The 22,592-nt window shown below is 45.1% G+C and overlaps 1 protein-coding gene and 1 long non-coding RNA gene across 4 annotated transcripts in view; one reads left to right on the forward strand and one right to left on the reverse strand.

Moving 5' to 3' along the window:
* LOC139029527 (uncharacterized) overlaps positions 1-22,592 on the forward strand; it is a 42,525-nt gene that overhangs the window by 3,908 nt on the left and 16,025 nt on the right. The gene's annotated exons all lie outside the window — the stretch shown is intronic.
* LOC111980394 (4-galactosyl-N-acetylglucosaminide 3-alpha-L-fucosyltransferase 9) lies at positions 11,998-15,010 on the reverse strand. Of its 3 annotated transcripts, none has more exons than XM_024011123.2 (2): positions 14,949-15,010; positions 11,998-13,650 (listed from the first exon to the last, which is right to left on the reverse strand). In XM_024011123.2, the coding sequence occupies exon 2, from the start codon at positions 13,643-13,645 to the stop codon at positions 12,608-12,610; it is 1,038 nt and encodes a 345-aa protein (XP_023866891.1). In that variant the 5' UTR covers positions 13,646-13,650; positions 14,949-15,010; the 3' UTR covers positions 11,998-12,607. The 3 variants fall into 3 exon arrangements, 2 of the variants coding, with proteins under 2 accessions (XP_023866891.1, XP_023866890.1); XM_024011122.2 differs by having other exon boundaries at positions 14,699-15,004; XR_002879452.2 differs by lacking the exon at positions 11,998-13,650 and adding an exon at positions 14,283-14,489 and having other exon boundaries at positions 14,699-15,004.

A 22,592-nucleotide genomic window follows, 5' to 3' on the forward strand; every position in this document is an offset into this window, starting at 1 on the left:
AGAGAGAGAGAAGAGAGAGAGAGAGAGAGAGAGAGAGAGAGAGAGAGAGAGAGAGAGAGAGAGAAGAAGCCAGAGAGAGGAGAGAGAGAGAGGAGAAGAAAGAGGAAACAGAGGAGAGAGAGAGCGATAGAAGGTGGGAAGACAGATTTGCAGGATGAGCTAGAAAGTGTATGATGGAGAAAATAAGGAGGTAAGGAGATTTTTATCAGTTTTTTTCTATTAAGTCCTTCCATCCTTTGCTCTCAACGGCGCCCTGGTCCCAATTCAACTCGAACATCCATTTCCTCTAGTGAAATTCAAGCAGCGCTCATTTAGCAATTGAGAATCTGTGAATCCGTTCGAGAACCGAAGGATGATTTGAAATGCTGGTAAACCTTGCTCATGTAAGATGAATACGAACGTACACCTATAACAGACAATAAACGAGCCTACCCCTCCCCCACTCGCACCACCCACAAAAAGAAGCATACAAAATCAATATCTAAGACTACCTCAGCTTCCTCCCTTTCCTGTCTTTTCTTCCGGCCTGCTCCCCTCGACGGTCTCGGCCTTCGCCCCCACGCCAAGCCAGAAACCTGTCTTCCCCTCCCCTCCGTCTCCTCCCCTCGGCCATCTCCCCTCATCCCCCTCTCTGCTTCAGTCTTCCTCCTCTCGAATTTCACAGCTCCTGAAATGAGGTCGAGTATAGTAGAGACTTGAAGCGAACGGGCGCGGACGTCGGGCGTGAGGAAAGTATAATCACACATAAATATCACCAGATTCCCACTTATATTCTGGACTGCACTCTAATTCAAATTGGAAGGGGGACTGAAGGCAGCTCTGAAGGCATGGTTATTCCAGGTTTAGGTCTGGGTGCTAATCCCCAGTCAGTGTTGGTTCTGAGGTTAAAACACAATCACCGTGCTCAATCTCTGTACAACAACTGTATGTGGTAGCTTAGCCCTAACGTGCAGCCTCAAGCACGAAAGCTGCAGAACATTGCTTGTCCTTGGGAGATAAGAAATACCTTTTTCACTCGCTTACTCCACCTGCTCGTGCTTTTGACCGTGTATATTTTGAGGATTAGTGGCTAATCGGACCTCATGTAATGGGGAGATCAGAGCAGACTGCAAGGCCATGGAAGAAGTTGCACACACACACATACACACCACCACTATACAAACACTTACTCGCCAGCACACACAATTTAAAAACACACGAGAACTAACATTGCACACAAATTAGCCCAGGCCAGGTCTGTGTTCACCCTGCTACATTGGCCTCGGGGGCCGGGGGGTAATCCCAGTGTTATCTGGTATCAGCGGCGGTAGCGGGATCCGGTGCAGCAGGGATGATAAGATGACCAAACAGAGTGGATCATTAGAGCGAAGACATTGTGTAATCATCTCTCTAATCTCACACACTAATCCCCCATCTCTCTCCAACRGGCCGAGCGATCCAACGCAGGGGTGCATACGGGTCTACCCGCCAGGCCGGCACACAAACACAAGCACACACAGATGTGCATACACACACAAGTGGATGCGCACATACACCCACACATACACACACACAACCCTGCCGCCACCTCTCACCACTTTCTCCCTCTCTCCACAGCCTAATTTTTTTTGTTTCTAAACTAATAACAGACTGGGTGCACATGGGCAACCCAGAGGAAAAAATCAATACCCTCTCAGACAAAATCAAGATTTCTTTTATCCTGACATTCTTTTTTTCTCWCTTTTGCTTACCKTCCACTCTACCTCTCTCACACTCTCTCTCGCTTTCTCMCTCTTCTGCAGCAACATTTTGTTGATCTCTGTGGTTGTCCAGGGAGTCCCATGGACTAGTGCAGCAGGACTTCCACTGCTGGATCTGAGCTGCTACTCACCCCTTCTGAAGGTTGATGAGTTCTAAATAATAAGCTGTGTTCCCATGACGCCCATGTTTTCGATTCCCATTGCTCTCTGACGCCCTCACCGCTGAGCCCCAGTAACATTGCCTACGTAACCGCTACAATCCCCAGAGCGCCATTCCCAGGCCTTGTCTGACTTTGACTGGATCGTAGCAGAGGTCCAGGCACTCTCCACCCGCCTGCTCTCGAAGGATCCGAGGGAGGACCGCGGCTGGATAAGCCCAAATTACTTGCTCATGGCCCCGGGATACCAACCCCTCATCCACTGGTGAAGAGAGAGATAGGAGCCTAGTAGAGTAATGTCAATCTCTTCTAGCTCGTTACTGTAATAGGAAACAAAACCACACTGAGAGAAAAGAGAGAAATGAAGAGATGATAGCTAGATAAGAGGAGAGAGAGAGAGAGACGCCAGCCACGGCGACGCACCCCGACAGCAGCAACGAGAGACGAGCAGAAGACGAGCACAGAAGCGCAGAGACGCCACTGAGAGCAGACGAAGCCGCCGACGCCAAGAAACGCAGAAAGAGACGAGAGCAGATTGCAGAGAGCGAGCCAAGACGCAGACTGCAGAGCAGCAGACGAGCAGACCCGCCACGCCCCCACCGCCACGAGCCACGAGACCCCGAGAAGAGAGAGAGAAGAAGAGAGCCACCGCACCTCGCACGCACCCCCGCACGAGCCACATGCGAGCCCCGCCAGGCCACCCGACGAGGGAGAAGACAAGCAGCCAGACCGCACTGAGACGCACTGAGCAGAGACGACTAGCAGCCCACGAGAGAGGAAAGCAACAGAGGATGGAGCCTCCCCCACTAGAGAGTGTTGCAGCCGAGCGACCAGACTGGCAGTCTTCTCCACGCTAATCGGGCCAAACCCACAACGCCCCCTACGACCACACTTCATATGTCTCCACCTCCCCCCGACCCCTCGCTCCACACACGATGCGCACCAATCAGCTCACGAACTGAGACACGCACTAGACCTCGACACAGGAGGAGGTGGGATGAGGGGGACCAGATGCGCAGACCGGGGGAGGAGACCACCAGAGGATCGGAGGCCAGCGCGACGCGTCCTGTTCACCTGGTGGCCTGGGAGATAGTGTGACGAGACGTCGAGGCCGGGGCAGGCGCGCCACAGAAAAGACAGGAAGGGAGGAAGAAGAGACTAGATATAATGGCCCGTTCTTGTTCGTCTCGTGTTGTCTTAAACAACCCTCACAGGCCAAGTTCCACTACATGCCTCTGTCCATGCAATGAAGCCTGAGTTTGGAAAGATTGATTGATTTGGAAAGAGGGCAGCCAGCCTGAGACGACAAGATGAAGCGAGCAGTGAGGGTGAGCAGGGATGAAACGCCATGACATATAGGAAATGGAAGCTTCATTAAACAAAACAACCGTTTTTTTTTTTTTATAGATCCTCTATTTTGGTCCCTGGACTTTTGTTTTATTTTTTGAGTTAAGTCGGCTTAATTGAGGATCCCTCGAGCCGTACGCGCAAGCCCACCAGCCCCTGACGCCGATCGCACCCCGCGCAAACAGCCAGCACCGAGCTCAGCCCATAGAGGCCGGGATACGAAGGGAAGAATACCTAGATGAGGAAAGAAAGATGCGCCCCCCCACCCCGCCCCCGCCGCACGGGATGCCAGGCCCGAGGCCCAAAGCACAACGCGGCCCGTCCCCAGCCCAGGCGAGACATAATAGGCAAGCTGTGAAGAAGTGGAGAGGCCGGCGAATAGGGAGATCCAGAGCGTAGGCAAATGGTTGAAGCCAGCATCCCTCTAAAAGTATGGGTTTACCAAACTCGGTCCTGGGGCGCTCCTGGGATTGCCGTTTTCACTACAAGCAGCTGATTCAAATAAGTCAAAGCTTTGATGGATCGAGTTGATATTTAATCCAGCTGTGTGTAGTGCTAGGGCAAACCCAAACGTGCACGCCAGGGGGCCCCAGGACCCCGAAGTCTGTGGTGAACACCCCTCGCTCTACCAAGTCACACTGTACATCTGTCCTGCTACAGAGATCACGAGAAGGCCTCTGAATCAATTCTCCCTCTCTCTTAACAGATAGACAACAAAATGCAGGGGACGATAAACGGTGTGTGCGTCAGTGAGTCGAGCAGAGAGAGACAAAGGGAGCGAAGAGACAGAAAGAGATGAGAAGGTAGAGAGGATGAGAGAAGAGAAGAGAGAGCAGATTGAGACGAGAGTAGAGAGAGACGAGCAGACGCAGACCCCCGCCAGAGAGGAGAGAGAGAGAGGAGAGGAGAGTAGAGAAGAGATGAGAGAAGTAGAGAGAGAGAGAGATGCAGATCCCTCACCCACCCAGACTGAGAAGATTTGGCCGACAATGCGATCTCTCACCCACCCAGACTGAGAGGTTGTGGCCACAATGCATGATCTCTCACCCACCAGACTGAGAGGTTTGGGGCCACAATGCAGGATCTCTCTCACCCACCAGACTGAGAAGAGTTTGCCACCAATGCACGATTCCTCACCCCACCCAACTGAGAGGTTTGGCAACAATGCAGATTCTCCACCCACCCAGATCTGAGAGGTTTGGCCACAATGCAGACTCTCTCCCCACCCAGACGTGAGAGGTTGCCACAATGCAGAGATTCTCACCCCACCCAGACTGAGAGGTTTTGGCGACAATGGCAGATCCCTGCACCCCACCAGACTGAGAGGTCTTTGGCCCAAGCAATGGCAATCCTCACTCCCACCCAGACGTGGAGGGTTTGGCCACAATGCAGATCTCTTCTCACTCCACTCAGACTGAGCAGGATTTGGCCACAATGCAGATCCCTCACACCCACCAGATGAGGGTTGGCCCACATCGCAGATCCCTCTCACCCACACCAGGACTGAGGGTTAGCCACAGATGCACGATCTCACACCCCACCAGACTGAGAGTTTGGCCCACAATCGCAGAATCCTCACCCATCCCAGGACTGAGACGTTATGGTCACAATGCAAGATCCTCACCCCACCCAGACTGGAGAGGTTTGGCCACCAATGCAGATCCCTCACCCCACCCAGACTGCAGAGGCTTTGGCCCACCCAACTGCAGATCTCTCAACCCACCCAACTTGCAGAGGGTTCTGGCAGCCATGCACGACTCCCTCACCCCACGCGCGACGGAGGTTTGGCCCCAATGCAGATCCCTCACCCCACCCAGACTGAGAGTTTGGCCACAATGCAGATCTCTCACCCCACCCAGACTGAGAGGTTTGCGCCCAATGCAGATCCCTCACCCCACCCAGACTGAGAGGTTTTGGCCACAATGCAGATCTCTCACCCACCAGACCTCGAGAGGTTTAGCCACAATGCAGATCTCACCACCCACCCAGACTGAAGAGTTTGGCCACAATGCAGATCCCTCACCCACCCAGACTGAGAGTGTTGGCCACAATGCAGATCCCTCCCCCACCCAGACTGAGAGGTTGGCCACAATGCAGATCCCTCACCCACCCAGACTGAGAGGTTTGGCCACAATGCCGCGGCACCCGGCCAGCCCTTTGTGCCGAAGCAGAGGAATGGGAAACAGATGCCGACCACTAAAATACCCCGGCAGGGGGTTTGTTTATTGATTCATTTGTTGTATTTACTCCCTGTTAAACATAAGCTGGATTACTGCAGTCAAATGTGCACTGCAGTTGTTTGTGTGTGTGTGTGTGTGTTGTGTGTGTGTGTGTGTGTGTGTGTGTGTGTGGTGTTGTGTGCGTGTGTGTGTGTGTGTGTGTGTGTGTGTGTGTGTGTGTGTGTGTGTGTGGTGTGTGTGTGTGTGTGGTGTGGTGTGTGTGTGTGTGTGTGTGTGTGTGTGTGTTGTGTGTGGTGTGTGTGTGTAAGAGAAAGAGAGAGAAAGAATGTGGTGGTGTGTTGTGTCATGTGTGTGCGGTGTGTGTACATGCATGTGTGTGTGTTTGCCACAAGTTTGTGTTGTGTGTAACATTGGAACACAGTTACCGGTGATACAAAGATGTCACGACAGTCACCGTTTCCCTGTTTCTAGCTCTTAGACAAAAGCGTTGATGTATGTGATAGCTGTGCTGGGGACTATACCAACCACTATTACACTGCAGTTCACAGGAAAAACACTGACGTAATAAGCCCCAGGGCCTGTGTTAAACTGCACATTACTGCTGGGTTGCTGCAGGTGAAACGTCTCTACTTCTCTCCTGTGTTCCACTGAGAGCGTCCTTAGCTACGTCCTCAGGTGCTCTACACCTGAAGTGGAGGACGGAGAGAAAAGAGGGAAGAAAAAGAGGAGAGGAGTGGGAGGTAAGATCTCTCCAGTCTCCGGCCCTACCTGGAGTGATCATCAACATGATCTGTCTATTTTTACTCTGAGTCTCTGACACCAATCTACTGTAATGGAGAAGAGACATTTCCTCTGCTTATTCCCTAATTGCACATGGTGAAGTGGGAGCAGGGTGCCACTGTGTTTTCCTTTCCAGAGTTCATAAGAGCCAGTTCTTCAACTCCTGACCTATCTTGGGCTACTTTTTTTTCTTGTGAGTAATCGACTTCCTCTCGCCACTCAGACGACGTCTGTCCAGCTCTTCCGTTGTGGCTCCCGGCCTCCCACTCCGCAGCCAGCCCATCCATTGTAGCCACCACTCCGCAGCCAGCCCACTCCATTGTAGCCACCACTCGCACGCGTCTGCTCTGCTCACGTTGAAGTCACAGAGGTTGCCAGCTGTCTCATAACTGTCAAGCACCACTTTCACCACGCCGGGTTGTCGGTGGCGAGCTAGACGCAGCACACCTCAGGCTGTTTTTACCCATCAGTAGGTAGAGGGGGGTAATGAAAAAGCATGTGTGACGAATTGAGGGTGAGGGTGAAAGAAAGCAAGCAAGTGGAGGAGGAGAGGAGATGGAGATTGGAGAGGCAGAGAGGAAGAGGAGGAAGGTGTGAAGAATGCAGCTATGTGGATCGGGAGACCGAATCAGCACTTATGCAAAGCCCATGGCGCTAGCCGCCACCACCCCCCACCCCACACACACCTGTAAACAGCACCACCCTGCATGTTTGTGTTTGTTTGTGGAGCTGTGAGTATCTCCCATATTGCGGTGTCATCCAGGCTACAGTGGGTGGTGGAATAGAGAGACCCCCTGTTGCGCACAGAGACTATTACATGTCTAACAGAGCTCAACTAATAACCTACACCAGATCATCCAATTCCCACTTCCTCCTTTACAGATCATCACCTATCAGAGGAGCTGGGGCACTCCTACCTCGACTCCGATCTACCCTCTGCTCTGCTCTGCTGGTGGCCTCTCTTCTTCGCTATCTCTCCTCATCTCTCTCCTCTCTCTCTCTCTCTCTTCTCTCTCTCTCTCTCTATACTTCTGTAGAACAGGTAGCATAGAGATGCGTCTTAGGGCAGAGATTCAGCGGGGAGCAAGAGCTCTGATGCAAAGTGTCCATATTTTATTTACAATGCTCAATAGGTGACAGGCGTGTGATGAATGTTTACCAGACTTACTTCTCAAACAAAACAACCAAACTCAGCAAGCCTAGAACAGGCTTACCCTGTAGCTTTCATAGCTATTACAGGTTGGGGGTGTAACTGGCTCAAGCAGCCTCCCGCTTGAATTCCTCCCTCAGTCTGTCTGTGTTTTATTTTGATCCCGTCGGCTGTTTGTTGCTGTTAATCTGTTTGGTTAGCTGTCATGGAGCCAAAAACAACATTTCACACAATAGGTGGTTTTGTTGGTCGAGGACATCTGTCCCTTCTGCAAACATGATTACACACAAATTCACAAAAAACGTAAGGCAAGCCTACGTACAGGCAACTGACAAAATAAAGGAAACACTTGAGTAAATGAAGGACACAAAGTATATTGAAAGAAGTTGCTTCCACAGAGGTGGTTCCTAGTTTAGTAAGCAATTAAAACATCCCATCATGCTTAGGGTCATGTATAAAAATGCCAAGTTGAACATTATTTTGGCTACCCTGGCTAGAAGAAGAGATCTCAGTGACTTTGAAAGAGGGGTCTCAAAGGAGCATTTGTAGTTTAAAGGTTGTGTGTGTGGTCAGTCACCAATCTCAAACCAATTGAACATATGGAGATTCTGGAGCGGGCCTGAGACAGCGTTTCCACCATCAACAAAAACCAAATTATGGAATTTCTCAGAGAAGAATGGTGTCGCATCTCTCCAAAAGAGTTCCAGACACTTTAGAATGTATGCCAAGGTGCATTGAAGCTGTTCTGGTGGATGGTGGTCCTTTGTTTTGCCAGTTACCTGTACATACATCATCTGATCCCCACTGTGTTGTGTGTTCACTCAGGCACTTTATTATGTGTGGTGTTTGTAGGTTCATGTTTGTATGTGTATCATGGCTTGTTCGGGGTTGGTGGGGCCAAAAGCTTAGCTTAGAACCGGTTGACACCGTCCCCATTTGTGGTATTAGTGCTGTTTATATGCATTTGGTTTGCTTTGTGGACAGTTGTTTTTTGTGTCTCTGCCTTTGTCCTGCTGGTGGTGATTGAATCAATGCTATTGACTGACCTTCCAGATAAAGAAATGACACGTGAACATCATCGTATTAAACAGTGCAGTCGGTATGACTTTTTAATGTTGCTGTTGGACCCAGGCAAAATGGCTCACTGATTGTGTTTTAGATCAGAGACAGTGGCAGTTTCTAAAAATGGACTGTTAGGGTCTGCTTACTGCTTTCTGCCAGGAACACAATGAAACCAACACAACAAGGACTGTCTAGGGAGGGAGGGAGCATAGGAGGCTGTGGGCAGGCTGTAGGAGGACAGGCTCATTGTAATAGCTGAAATGGAATAATGGATATTGTTTCCATATGTTTGATACTGTTCCATTACAATGAACCCATCCTCCTATAGCTCTTCACCCCGCCTCCTCAGAGGGACATATTTCCCACAGACACACAACACACCACAGAATGTTTGAAAACAAATCAAACCTTGATAAACTTCCATATCTGTTAGTCTAATCCCGCTCACAAGATTTTTGGCCCGTTGCCATGAGAAAAGGGCCAAGTGGAGTGCAAACATTGTTAAAATACAACCTATATTTATCTACCTGCACATTGTTACAACACTGTACATAGCCAATAATAAAACATTTGAAATGTCTAATTCTTTTAACTTGTGAGTGTAATGTTTCCTTTGTTTGTCTTTTCCATTTGCTTTGGCAATGTAAACATATGTTTCTCATGTCAGTAAAGCCCTTTGAATTGAATATGAGAGAGAAGAGAGAGAGTGTTCTCTGTACAATCAAACACGGCATTTACTAATCTACCAGAGTTAGAGTTCTGAACTACACACTAAAGCATGAAATAGATCAACAGAAGAGATGTAATGAGAATAATATGAAAAGGAGAATGGACAACCTGTTCAGATTGTATTATCCCTGTAATGTAATCATCAAACAAGTGTTTATCCCTGTCAGGGTTGCTGATAACATTTTAAACAATACGTTGGATTAACCATAGGTTGCCAGGATGGACATGAGAAAGGGATGTGTTTTGGAGAGGGGGTATTTTGGGGGACTGTAAGCGAACATCACTTGGGAAGTCTGTGTGTAGCACCGGTCTACATGGAACTGTAGTAGTTCTAGTAGGGGGAGGTGCATTGACTGACTGTCTGCTGTTTTTTCACCAAGCTTAACATTTTACCACACCAACAATCTCCTCCCCACTTGTTCCCTTTCATGTCTTTCTCAAGTCTCTCACAAAATGTACACACACACACCCTTGCGTCAACCCTCCTTCCATTGCCTCACTCCTCCATTTTTTCCCTCTCCATCAACTCAGTGACACTCAGCAGTGAGCCGTGACATTACAGAAAAACAGAGAGGGTGGTAGAGAAAAAAGAGGGAGGTTGGGGAAGTAACACACGAGAGGGAGAAAGTTGAAAGGAAGGAAGAGCTAAATTTACAGCGCAACGCGCGAGAGAGAAGTGGTAGAAAAGAAAGTGAGGGACATGTGATTTCTTCAATGTCAGGAGGTGCGTGGGGAGGCTGTTGCTGGGGGTGAAGGAGCGGTGAAGCAGCAAACTCGATGGCCCACAGATCTGATGAGGGAGTGGTCCCTTGAAAGAAAAGCTCAATAATTTACAGCACAGGGGGGAAAGAGAGAGAGCAGCAAGAGAAAGGATAACAGAGAAGGGACTGGTGGGAGACAGCCAACAGTAATGGACAAGGTACACTACATGACCAAAACGTTGTGGACACCTGCTCATAGAACATCTTATTCCAAAATCATGGGCACTATTATGGAGTTGGCTGCTATAACAGCCTCCACTCTTCTGGGAAGGCTTTCCACTAGATGTTGGAAGATTGTTGCGGGGATTTGCTTCCATTCAGCCGCAAGAGCATTAGTTAGGTTGGGCGGTTAGGTCTGGTTTGCAGTCGGCATTCCAATTCATCCACAAGGCATTCGATGGGGTTGAGGTCAGGGCTCTGTGCAGGCCAGTCAAGTTCTTCCACACATCTTGACAATCCATTTCTGTTGGACCTTGCTTTGTGCACGGGGGCAATGTCATGGCTGAACAGGAAAGGGCCTTCTCCGAACTGTTGCCACAAGCCAGAAGCACAGAATATCTAGAATGTCATTGTATGCTGTAGCGGTAAGTTTCCCTCCACTGGAACTAATGGACCTAGCCCGAACAATGAAAAACGCCCCAGACATTATTCCACCACCAAACTTTTACGGTTGGTACTATGCATTCAGTCAGGTAGCGTTCTCCTGGCATCTGCCAAACCCAGAGTCGTCTGTAGATGTATTCTACCCCTTTTTTGAAAAACCACAGAGCCAGTCCCTAGACGCATGACTAAGTCTCAGAGTAAGCATTGTCATCTATCTCATATGTGTTACCACATAGTGAGGTAATGACGACATCATATGGGAAATTAACTGACATTGTGGAGGTCGGAGATAGAAATGACAGGAAACATAGAAAATAGGAGGTAGAAAGTGATATTCTAATAGTTTCCATGACCAAAACATAATGAAACGCGCAGAAGAATGTAGGGGTTTTCTGTATGTACTGTACAGTTAATAAAGCATTAGAAGGGATACTTCAAAGGGCAAAGGGATATAAGAATGGGTGAAGTTGTGGCAGACTTAAGAGTTCTTCATAATGCAGTCATTTTACACTCATTCCAGGGCACATTCTATTCTCTACATTTGAAAGAGCCGAAGAAGAATCATGGAATTGTTCATAAGTTTGGGTGATTATAGCCAATGCTAATTAGCGGCAGGTTTCAATTAAACCATTAAGCAACAAGCTAATCTCACCATTTCTCCAACCCCTCATTTGAGCTCAGATTTCATCATTTGACAATGGTATTCATTTTTCTCACATGTATAAATATTCATATTCACACTGATGCAATGGTTTTTCAACAACGTAACGTGCACTGGTACAGTGGGTTTGCAGTGCTGTTCAGTGGTCGCCAGGTGTACTGCAACATATATTAATTTACGTCTTTAAAACTCCCTTGGGTGGCAGTAAGAGTGGCGTCTCAAACTACCCCATTGCATTGTATTGGAAACAGGTGTGTAAACTGGGTTTAGTCATGTCATTGTGCTGGAGACCACTGTACTACACTCATCTTTTCCTAATTCATACACTGAATCTCAGTCTTCTGTGATTCAATCCCTGTTGCCTAACAGTGGAGCGAACAGGTCCCTTAACGTGTGAAAATACATGACACATTCATTGTGACAACCTAGCAACCATAGTACAGTAAAGGGTAATTGCCTAACAACTGTTGACAGTACAGGGAGTACTACTGTAAATGAGTGAGACCTACCGTATATTACCCTTTATCACTTTCCCAATCACATGGTTTGTTAAAAGCAGGACTGATCGCAGTGGAGTCTCTCAGAGTCTATTCCAGTGACCAGAGGGAGGAGAGCTATAGTACCTTCAACAGTAACCAGACTTTCTCAACAGGTATTACAGTTCAAAACCAAATCTTTCCCAGTAATGTTAATAGGGTCTTTCCACCAATTTGGTGCCTTTTGAGAAGTGTATTTGTTAAAGAAGATAACTTTTGATTTCACCTAATTTTAACAGTTTGTCTAAAAGAGCACATGTTCAACTATAAAAAAAAACATTTTCCCTCATCTCAAAAAAATGAAAGACTATATTAAGGGCCTATTAAATGTCAAAAAAAGTAAAAGGGCTGATGATTTTTTCTTAAATAAGCCATACATCCACTTGTGACAGGGAATGGAAGGTTGTTGCAAAAGGGAATGGCAATTGAATGAAAGCCTGTCTCTCTATGAGTAACAGGGTTGACGTGTTCTGCCCGACCCGCTCAGTTCTTTCACCACGAAACAGCCAAAAAGAGTAGAACCAGCTCACCTGCTTTTACTCTATGATTTGACTATTAGATGTTCTATTTAACAAAAAGGAATAGTTTCAACATTAGTGGAACGACCCAATAGTAAACAGGCAGATAGCGGTGGTTGTCACCACCACACTGTTTTCATCAGTTAACATGTGATAGAGCAGTAGCAAAAGACAGAAGAAAAGTAAAAAATATTAAAATGACTTGTAACGCCCCATTAATTGTTCAAGTGGGGAAAGTTCGGTGAATGTACTTTAATTAAATATAATTTTTGGCACTTCTGCCATTGTGTAAAAGATACATTTTGCTCAGTTCCCCCCCATCCCTGACTATGGAGTAGTGGATATTGTTTATTTGTAGTAGATTTGCTCCAAGTGTCTCAGCATCACTCCTCCCAGAACCATTTATAGAGCTCAGTAACCATCCGATTCTCAGGGTGGCCTCTGATGTACTCACAGCTGTTGCAGGCATTCTGAATGGGGAAGCTGTTGATYCGGACTGTGTGGATCCTCTGCCACTTGAAGTATTTACGGTACATCTCCTCATTCTCGTCCAAGAAGAGGAGGTGTTTGGCCAGGGCTCTGGGCGAGCGGAAGTCATCCACATGGATGAAGGAATCTCCAGGGATGAACTTCTCATAGTTCCCTCTTGTCGGGCCCATGACCACAGGAACAGCGCCCAACTTGAGAGCGTTATAAAGTTTTTCTGTGATGTAGTCCTTATGGACGGAGTTCTCAAAAGACAGGTAGAATTTACAGCTGGCCACGATCATTCTGTATTCACTAAGAGATACCTTTCTGTTGAAAGGGTCCCCGTAGGTGTGAATCCTGATGAATTTGCGCAGCTCCATGTAGTACCAAGTCCTCTTGTGTTTTGGGTTCCAGTTGCTAACGATCCAACAGACCAGTCGGTTTTTATGCGGGACAAACTCCTCCCTCTCTTTAATCCGAGGGACGAGAGATCCATAAGGCATGTTGATGTCTGCATCCTGCCTGTAGTTCAAAGTCACATTAAACAGATCTTCCAAGCCAGGTATTCTATTGGTGTGTGCCGGGGATTCGAAATTCATCCACACCCACTTCTGGAAGGAGGGCCGTTGTTCTTGGGGCAGGTTGGATAAATCCTCTTCGATCTCTCTGTGGTGGATGAGAACGGCATCCGCTTGACTGTACAGCTCTCTGTCCGCCGTCAGGTGACAGCCTTCGATGTTGTACAAGGACCTGCAGGAGTTCAGTTTGAAGGGATGGTCAAAGGGCCAGTGCCAGACCAGCACGGTAACGTCCTGTTTGTGCTCCGCCTGGAAGTGCTTGGCCAGGACAGGGAGCCAGGTGATAGCAGGTCGGAACAGTAGACAGGTCAGCAAGCAGCCCAGCAGGAGAATGCCCATCAGGCACCGGTGCCCAATTGGTCCAAGACACGTCATTTGGCCTGTCAAAAGGAAAGGCTGTTTGTTTATAAGTTTATTAAGAACAGGCGAACACATCTAATCACTATTATTGCATGTATTCGTGAAGTTAACAATGATTATTTTAGCACGAGGAATACTGGTCAATCATAAACTCAGACAGGTTTTAGGGTGAGGGCAGYCATCTGCTGACGAGGCTAGTTCTCTATCAGCGGACTATTTCATTGGTTCACTAGTCATGCATATTATGTGGTTGTCATAACAGTAATCAAAGTCAATAAGACAAGCTTAGGTTTCTGTTAGGTTAGTGACTTCTGAWGTGACTGAGGCAGTYGTTGTRACTAAGATCCTGAGTTCACAGGACATGRTTTCCATCCAGAGAAACAAATTAGCCATGTGGTCAAACTAAACAAATACTCTGGATACTTATCCGGGCTATTGTGTGTATAGAGTCCACCCTCTGAACCAGAATATAGGATATATCAATAAKTATTGAGGATACAGTAAGACTATTGAACTAAGGAGTCATGGYACCCAATGTGTTGGGGGCTGTGATTTCACCCTTGCCCGGGGTAATTAACTACAGGTTGCAGGATATGTAACCTAAAYGATTACTAATGAGAGGACAGGTTCTACGTAAACATACTACGCAGTCAAATAAAGACAGCATGTTATACAACAGGAAATACCAGAGTAGGCAATAAATGACATGGTAATAACAAACCTGTGTTACTGTTTTGATACCAACAAGTTGCCATAAAGCCAGCTAATATTTAAATACATGAATATAGCTATGTAGGATCTACACACACACGGTATCTGATAAAACGTTAATTCCGATGTTCTTTCTGTTTCGACTTGTCTGTTAAAAGAAACATAAAATCCTTTTTCTAACACAACCAATTATACAGACTTGATAAAAGACAAACGCATAGGAAACTCAACACTAAATCAGACAGACTGAGAGACTCCATTCAAACAGAGAACAACAGCTACATCCAATAATTCATATCTACACCACATTCCACACTGCTCTTCAAGGAAATAATATACTGGGTGAGGGGTGCTTACCTGCTAGCTTTGAGATTTGACTTTGAACTGAAACAGAATGATGTTGCTAGCTTTGACTTAAAGCCACACCTGACACCTAGCTGAGTCYCATTGCACTCATGTGCCTCCACATCCTTGAGTGAGAATAAGCCTAGAACTGGTGTGCAACTACAGGCAGCGGGACAGCCTCTCTAGCCTTTGCCCTTCATGTCACACCTTAGACACACTGCCCTCTTCCCTGCCGTGTGCAATTTGTCAAAGAAATACACACCTTCATAATGTGCTTAGMTTTGTCAATGTGGGTTGGAGKGCGACCCWCCTGTASGTTRTCACTCCAGCCKCAGTTGTAAATAACCTGGTGCAGCTTATCAACCAGCTAATTATTAGAATCAGGTGCGCTAGATTAGGGTTGGAGCSAAAACCTACAGGATGATAGCTTTCGAGGAACAGGGTTGGAGAGCGCTAGTATATGATGTGTAAGTAGTGTCATGAAATGTAAAAAGACAATGCATACGTGTAATGCAGTGTAAATATCAGAGAAGGAGGAAGTAAATACTCAAAATATTAATCGTAAGGTAAAGATTAAACTTGTCATCATACAGTAAAGATTTGCTCTTTGGTAGGAGTCCTTTTGAAAAGATATTGATTTGCTTCTTCTATGGCTGCGTTTACACAGGCAGCCCAATTCTGATATTTTTCCACTAATTGGTCTTTTGACCAATCACATCAGATTGTTTCACATCAGCTCTTTTTCAGACTTGTGAGGCATCTGTTTCTTAAACTAGACATTCTAATGTACTCTTGCTCAGTTATGCACCGGGGCCTCCCACTCCTCTTTCTATTCTGGTTAGAGCCAGTTTGCACTGTTCTGTGAAGGGAGAAGTACACAACGTTGTACGAGATCTTTAGTTTCTTGGCAATTTCTCGCATGGAATAGCCTTCATTTCTCAGAACAAGATTAGACTGACAAATTTCAGAAGAAAGGTCTTTGTTTCTGGCCATTTTGAGCCTGTAATCAAACCCACAAATGCTGATGCTCCAGATACTCAACTAGTCTAAAGAAGGCCAGTTTTATTGCTTCTTTAATTAACACAACAGTTTTCAGCTGTGCTAACGTAATTGCAAAAGGGCTTTCTAATGATAAATTTGCCTTTTAAAATTATAAACTTGGATTAGCTAACACAACATGCCATTGGAACACAGGTGTGATGGTTGCTGATAATGGGCCTCTGTACGCCTATGTAGCTTTTCCATTAAAAATTCTGCCGTTTCCAGCTACAATAGTAATTTACAACATTAACAATGTCTACACTGTATTTCTGATCAATTTGATGTGATTTTAATGGACAAAGAAAATTATTTTCTTTCTAAAACAAGGACATTTTTAAATGACTCAACATTTTTGAAAGGTAGTGTACACATACAGTATTATGGCTAAAAACTGCTTGCCATTAAACAGCTTTAGTTCAAACTTTCACCACCTGTGATGAGCCAAACATCCTTCAGTTCCTGTTTATCTCACAAGCCTTCTGTAAACTATGAAAGCCCTCTATGTTTATGATAGAGCTAGGGTTGCAAATCAGGAGGGAATAAGTGAGGATTTCTGAAAAAACTGGGAATTTATTGAAAGTTCCCTGAATTTTGCAACCCTAAATAAAGCTAAATATAAGCACTATAATGTAAACAGACAGGCAATTCTCACATAAAAACTACACTAGATGATCAAAAGTATGTGGACACCTGCTCGTCAAACATCACATTCCAAAATCATGGGCATTAATATGGAGTTGGTCCCCCCTTTGCTGCTATCACAGCCTCCACTCTTCTGGGAAGGCTTTCCACTAGATGTTGGAAGATTGTTGCGGAGACTTGCTTCCATTCAGCCACAAAAGCATTAGTGAGGTCGGGTTCTGATGTTGGGCGATTAGGCCTGGTTCGCAGTCGGCATTCCAAGTAATCCCAAAGGCATTCGATGGGGCTGAAGTGAGGGCTCTGTGCAGGCCAGTCAAGTTCTTCCACACTGATCTCGACAAACCATTTCTGTATGGACCTCATTTTGGGGCATTGTCATGCCCCAAACTGTTGCCACAAAGTAGGAAGCACAGAATCATCTAGAATGTCACTGTATGCTGTAGCATTAAGATTTGCCTTCACTGGAACTAAGGGGCCTAGCCAGAACCATGAAAACAGACCCAGACTATTATTCCTCCTCCACCAAACGTTACAGTTGGCACTATGCATTGGAGCAGGTAGCGTGCTCCTTGCATCTGCCAAACCGTGATTCATCACTCCAGAGAATGTGTTTCCACTGCTCCAGAGTCCAATGGCTGCGAGCTTTATACCACTCCAGCCGACGCTTGGCATTACATATGGTGATCTTAGGCTTGTGTGCGGCTGCTCGGCCATGGAAACCAATTTCATGAGGCTCCAGACGAACAGCTATTGTGCTGATTTTGCTTCCAGAGGCAGTTTGGAACTTGGTAGTGAGTGTTGCAACCGAGGACAGACGATTTCTATGCGTTACGCTCTTCAGCGCTCAGCGGTTCTGTTCTGTGAGATWGTGTGGCCTACCACTTTGCGGCTGAGCCGTTGTGGCTCCTAGACATTTCCACTTCACAATAACAGCACTTACAGTTGACCGGGGCAGCTCTAGCAGGGCCGAAATTTGACATATCGACTTGTTGGAAAGGTGGCTCCTATGACGGTGCCACGTTGAAGGCCAATGAGCTCTTCAATAAGGCCATTTTACTGCTAATATTTGTCTATGGAGATTGCATGGCTGTGTGCTCAATTATATACACCTGTCAGCAACGGGATTGGCTGAAATAGACAAATCCACTAATTTGAAGGTGTATCCATATACTTTTGTATATATAGTGTATATTGGCAGGAAGGATGTTTGGCATGCATTTTACATTTACAATAAATCATGAAAGTGGCCATTTTAGGCCCTTTTTAGAGCTCATTATACTCATTATAGTGTGATCTAACGTATGGAGTGTGTTAAGATTCAACATTTTCCATTCATTTATTCAACATTAAAAATATTTATATCTCAAATGTACCCTTTTTGATTTTGTTCATTTTAAGACATATTGTTTGGAATAATATACTCTACAAGTACATACAGTTGAAGTCGGAAGTTTACATACACCTTAGCCAAATACAATTAAAAACTCAGTTTTTCACAATTCCTGACATTTAATCCAAGTAAAAATCCCCTGTCTCAGGTCAGTTAGGATCACCACTTTATTTTAAGAATGTGAAATGTCAGAATAATAGTAGAGAGAATGAATTATTTCAGCTTATTTCTTTCATCACAATCCTAGTGGGTCAGAATGTCACGATCGTCGTAACTTTGTATAGAGGACCAAGGCACAGCGTGATAGAACGACATCTTCTTTTTATTTTGAAGACGAACAAACGAACAAAAACAACGAACAGTTGTTACTGTGGATATAGATACTTTTGTACCTGTTTCCTCCAGCATCTTCACAAGGTCCTTTGCTGTTGTTCTAGGATTGATTTGCACTTTTCGCACCAAAGATCGTTCCTCTTTAGGAGACAGAATGCGTCTCCTTCCTGAGCGGTATGACGGCTGCGTGGTCCCATGGTGTTTATACTTGCGTACTATTGTTTGTACAGATGAACGTGGTACTTTCTGGCATTTGGAAATTACTCCCAAGGATGAACCAGACTTGTGGAGGTCTACAATTTTGTTTCTAACGTCTGATTTCTTTTGATTTTCCCATGATGTCTAGCAAAGAGGCACTGAGTTTGAAGGTAGGACTTGAAATACATCCACATGTACGCCTCCAATTGACTCAAATCATGTCAATTAGCCTATCAGAAGCTTCTAAAGCCAAGACATCATTTTCCGGAAATTTCCAAGCTGTTTAAAGGCCAGTCAACTTAGTGTATGTACATTTCTGACCCACTGCAATTGTGATACAGTGAATTATAAGTGAAATAATCTCTCTGTAAACAATTGTTGGAAAAATGCACAAAGTAGATGTCCTAAACGACTTGGCAAAACTATAGTTTGTTTACAAGAAATTTGTGAAGTGGTTGGAAAACGAGTTTTAATGACTCCAACGTAAGTGTATGTGAACTTCCGACTTCAACTGTAACATTTCCAGAGTGGGCTCTGCTAAGCTATGATACATTTTATAAGCACCACCAACACAGTGAATGGGAAAATGTATTAAAAGGGAACTCCCTAAAGGAGAGCTGTGATTGGTTAATGACCTTTAATAATATCTTCAAAAGTACCAGAGACCAAACTCTGGAAATGTTACATGTTTGAAGATTATTATTGTTCCAAACAATATGTCAAAACATTTGGTGCCATATTATTAGCACACAATGATTACATCAAGGTTGTGACTCCACATGTTTATAATGTCATACCCACCAGAAATGCTAACCTCCCATGTAATTGTAATGGTGAGAGGTTAACATGTCTTGGGCCTCTTTTCACCCAACTTTTAATCTAAATCCAACGACATGGTGACATTTTCTGTTGATTTCAAGTTGAATTCACGTTAGTTGAAATCTCAACCAAATGTAAATGAAACTAGACTTTGAATTGACATCTGTGCCCAGTGGGTGGGACCAAATTTGGTTTATATTCAAATTTGGGATGACTAGGTTGCCTAGACTTTTTGAATACAAAATTATTAACTGGAATTTTATTAGCCCTACAGTTGCATAGGGCAGGACTACACGATGCAAACCTTCATAAAGCAAGCTCAGCCCTGTGAGTTTTATTGTCCAATCATGTTGTTTTCTCTGTGTCTGTGCATAGGAAACCCCACTAGTCCTTCATTCAAATATAATTCATATGAACAAGTTSCTGCGGTTTGACAGGGTCTTCATCCTCCCCATGTCCAGGTGTTTTTCCAGGAGAGTTTTTTTAAACCATCCCAGCTAGCACATACCATTCTGAGAACTCCCCTCACTCCAGCCTCAGCACCTGGCTCCCTGCAGCCCGCCCGAGCTCTCCCTGGCCTGCACCCCATCGTCCCCCTGTTTTTCAATAAATACCTTGGTTACCTTATCCCAGTCTCCTCGTCTGAGTCTGCTCTTGGGTTCACCTGCTCCGCTCCGCGTAACATAATCTCCAACCTGAAGTAAATCATTAGGCCATGGCTATCCTCTTCCTTTATTTAAAAAAACACCTCACATGAAATGAAATCAACTGTCATTATTTTGTCTCCTAACAACTATAGAAAAGCTCAGTGTATTAGTGAGCAGTTATCTACATATTATTCCTATAACTGCATTCTCCCTGTTCTCCTCTTTATCTCAGTGAGACGTGGCTAGTGTTGAGCAAGYGACGTCCCACCTTGTTGTTTTTCTACTCCCCATTCAGKACCAGGTATGTTTCCCTCGCCCTTAARACCTYAGGATATGGACATGACCTGGTGAACAGGACCTTAGTATTTGCCTGGGTTGTATTCATTATGGCAAAATGGAAAAMAACCATTTCTTGTTGGACAACTTCTGTTTGCTGTAGGGTTGCAACACTAACATAATAGGGAGGCTTTGTATGGACATGTCCATGCGTTGCTGAACTTGAATGGCTCTAACTGCCATATTGATGGATTGTGTGTATTAATATGTGTCACGCCCTGACCTTAGTTTGCGTTGTTTGTTTCTATGTTTTGTTTGGTCAGGGTGTGATATGAGTGGGCATTCTATGTTGTATGTCTAGTTTGTCTGTTTCTATGTGTTTGGCCTGATATGGTTCTCAATCAGAGGCAGGGTGTTAGTCGTTGTCTCTGATTGGGAACCATATTTAGGTAGCCTGTTTTGTCATTGTGGGTTGTGGGTGATTGTTCCTGTGTGTTCCTGTGTTTGTGTTGTCACTTTACGGGACTGTTTCGTCTTCGTTCGTTTATTCGTTATTTTGTTTGTTTCAAGTATTCCTATTAAAATGGATACTCACCACGCTGCATCTTGGTCCGACATTTCTTACTCCTCGTCAGAGGAGGACGAAGAATTCCGTTACAATATGATGAGATGTAGGTGTTTTAATGCCGTATAGCAGGGGTGTCAAACTCATTCCATTGAGGGCCTACTGTCTACAGGTTTTAGTTTTCTTCCTTTCAGTTAAGCCCTGGACAACCAGTGTTAGGAGTTCCTTACTAATTAGTGACCTTAATTCATCAATCAAGTACAAGGAGGAGCGAACACCTGCAGACACGTGGCCCTCTGTGGAATGACTTTGACTCTTGTGCCGTATAGGATCAGTGAAATGACTGATTATGGACACATTAGGTAAAGTAGGATTACCTACGCTACTCTATCATGTTGATGCTGGCCTTGTGCCTTTAACCCCTATTTACAGTTGCTAATAAAGTTGCATTGCGATTTAGGCATTATTCTTGAAGAATATTACTTGTAAAATGTCTTGTGAGCTGAGACCATCATAACCGAAAACATATGCTTTTTTTACTCTATTGTTTGTAAACAATGCAATTATATTATATAATCAAAATTAATAATTACATCATTTGATCATTACACTGCATAGCTTCAAAACATAGTTAAAACTATAATTTTGATTTCATGGCTGGTCCTGAGAGTGGTTACATTTCTCAGCCCCACCGCTCAGCTGGTTACCAACTGCCCTTATTGTGGAACCAGCTGTATCAGCTTAAAAACAAGCACATCTCATTGTGGTGATACAGTACATGAGCGGAGCATTGTAATTCTGACCACCATTGCTAGGAAAGACATACATTGTCAGTTAAGAGACACAATTGAGGACTGGGCCTATTGTTACAGTATTTAAGTCATCCTTTTGTTTTGGTAGTGTATACTGAACTGGCAGAAATAAATGGCGGACAGCGGTACGCTAAGCCAATATAAAGGTTTATGTCACGATCGTCGTAACTTTGAATAGAGGACCAAGGCGCAGCGTGATAGAAGACATCTTCTTTTATTATGAAGACGAACAACCGAACAAAAAGACGCGTGAAGCTATTCAAACAAATAGTGCTGACACTAAACACTACACATAGACAATTACCCACAATAGCCTAATGCCTATGGCTGCCTTAAATATGGCTCCCAATCAGAGACAATGAAAGACAGCTGTCTCTGATTGAGAACCATTCAGCCAACCATAGACATACCTAGACACCTACACTAAAACACACCATACACTCAACAAAACCCCCTATACAATACAACCACCAAAGACGAGACAAATACACACAAACATCCCCCCTGTCACACCCTGACCTAACCAAAATATTACAGAAAACAAAGAATACTAAGGCCAGGGCGTGACAGTTTATGCCTTTTCCTAACCTAACTGAACAATAACCTCATTCCTAAACCTAACCATAAAATAATTTAAACCCCTAAACCTAACCATAAAATAATTTAAACCCCTAAACCTAACCATAAAATAATTTAAACCCTAAACCTAACCTAAAATAATTTTGACCCCTATGTGACACATCCTGATCTGTTTCACCTGTCTTTGTGATTGTCTCCACCCCCTTCCAGGTGTCGCCCATCTTCCCCATTATCCCCTGTGTATTTATACCCGTGTTCTCTGTTTGTCGGTTGCCAGTTCTTCTTGTTTGTCAAGTCAACCAGCGTTTTGTGTCTCAGCTCCTGCTTTTCCCAGTCTCTCTTTTCTCTCGCCTCCTGGTTTTGACCCTTGCCTGTCCTGACTCTGAGCCTGCCTACCTGACCACTCTACCTGAGCCTGCCTACCGTCCTGTACCTTTCCCACCTCTTGTTTACTGACCCCTGCCTGCCTTGACCTGTCTATTGCCTGCCCTGTTGGATTATTCAACCATTGTTAATTCTACGTTGTCTGCATCTGGGTCTTACCTTCATACCTGATACTATGCCTACCTTAAATAATTTAGACCGCTATGCCTATCCTTAAGTT

The sequence above is a fragment of the Salvelinus sp. IW2-2015 genome, linkage group LG20 (assembly GCF_002910315.2).
Source record: "Salvelinus sp. IW2-2015 linkage group LG20, ASM291031v2, whole genome shotgun sequence".
NCBI lineage: Eukaryota > Metazoa > Chordata > Actinopteri > Salmoniformes > Salmonidae > Salvelinus > Salvelinus sp. IW2-2015.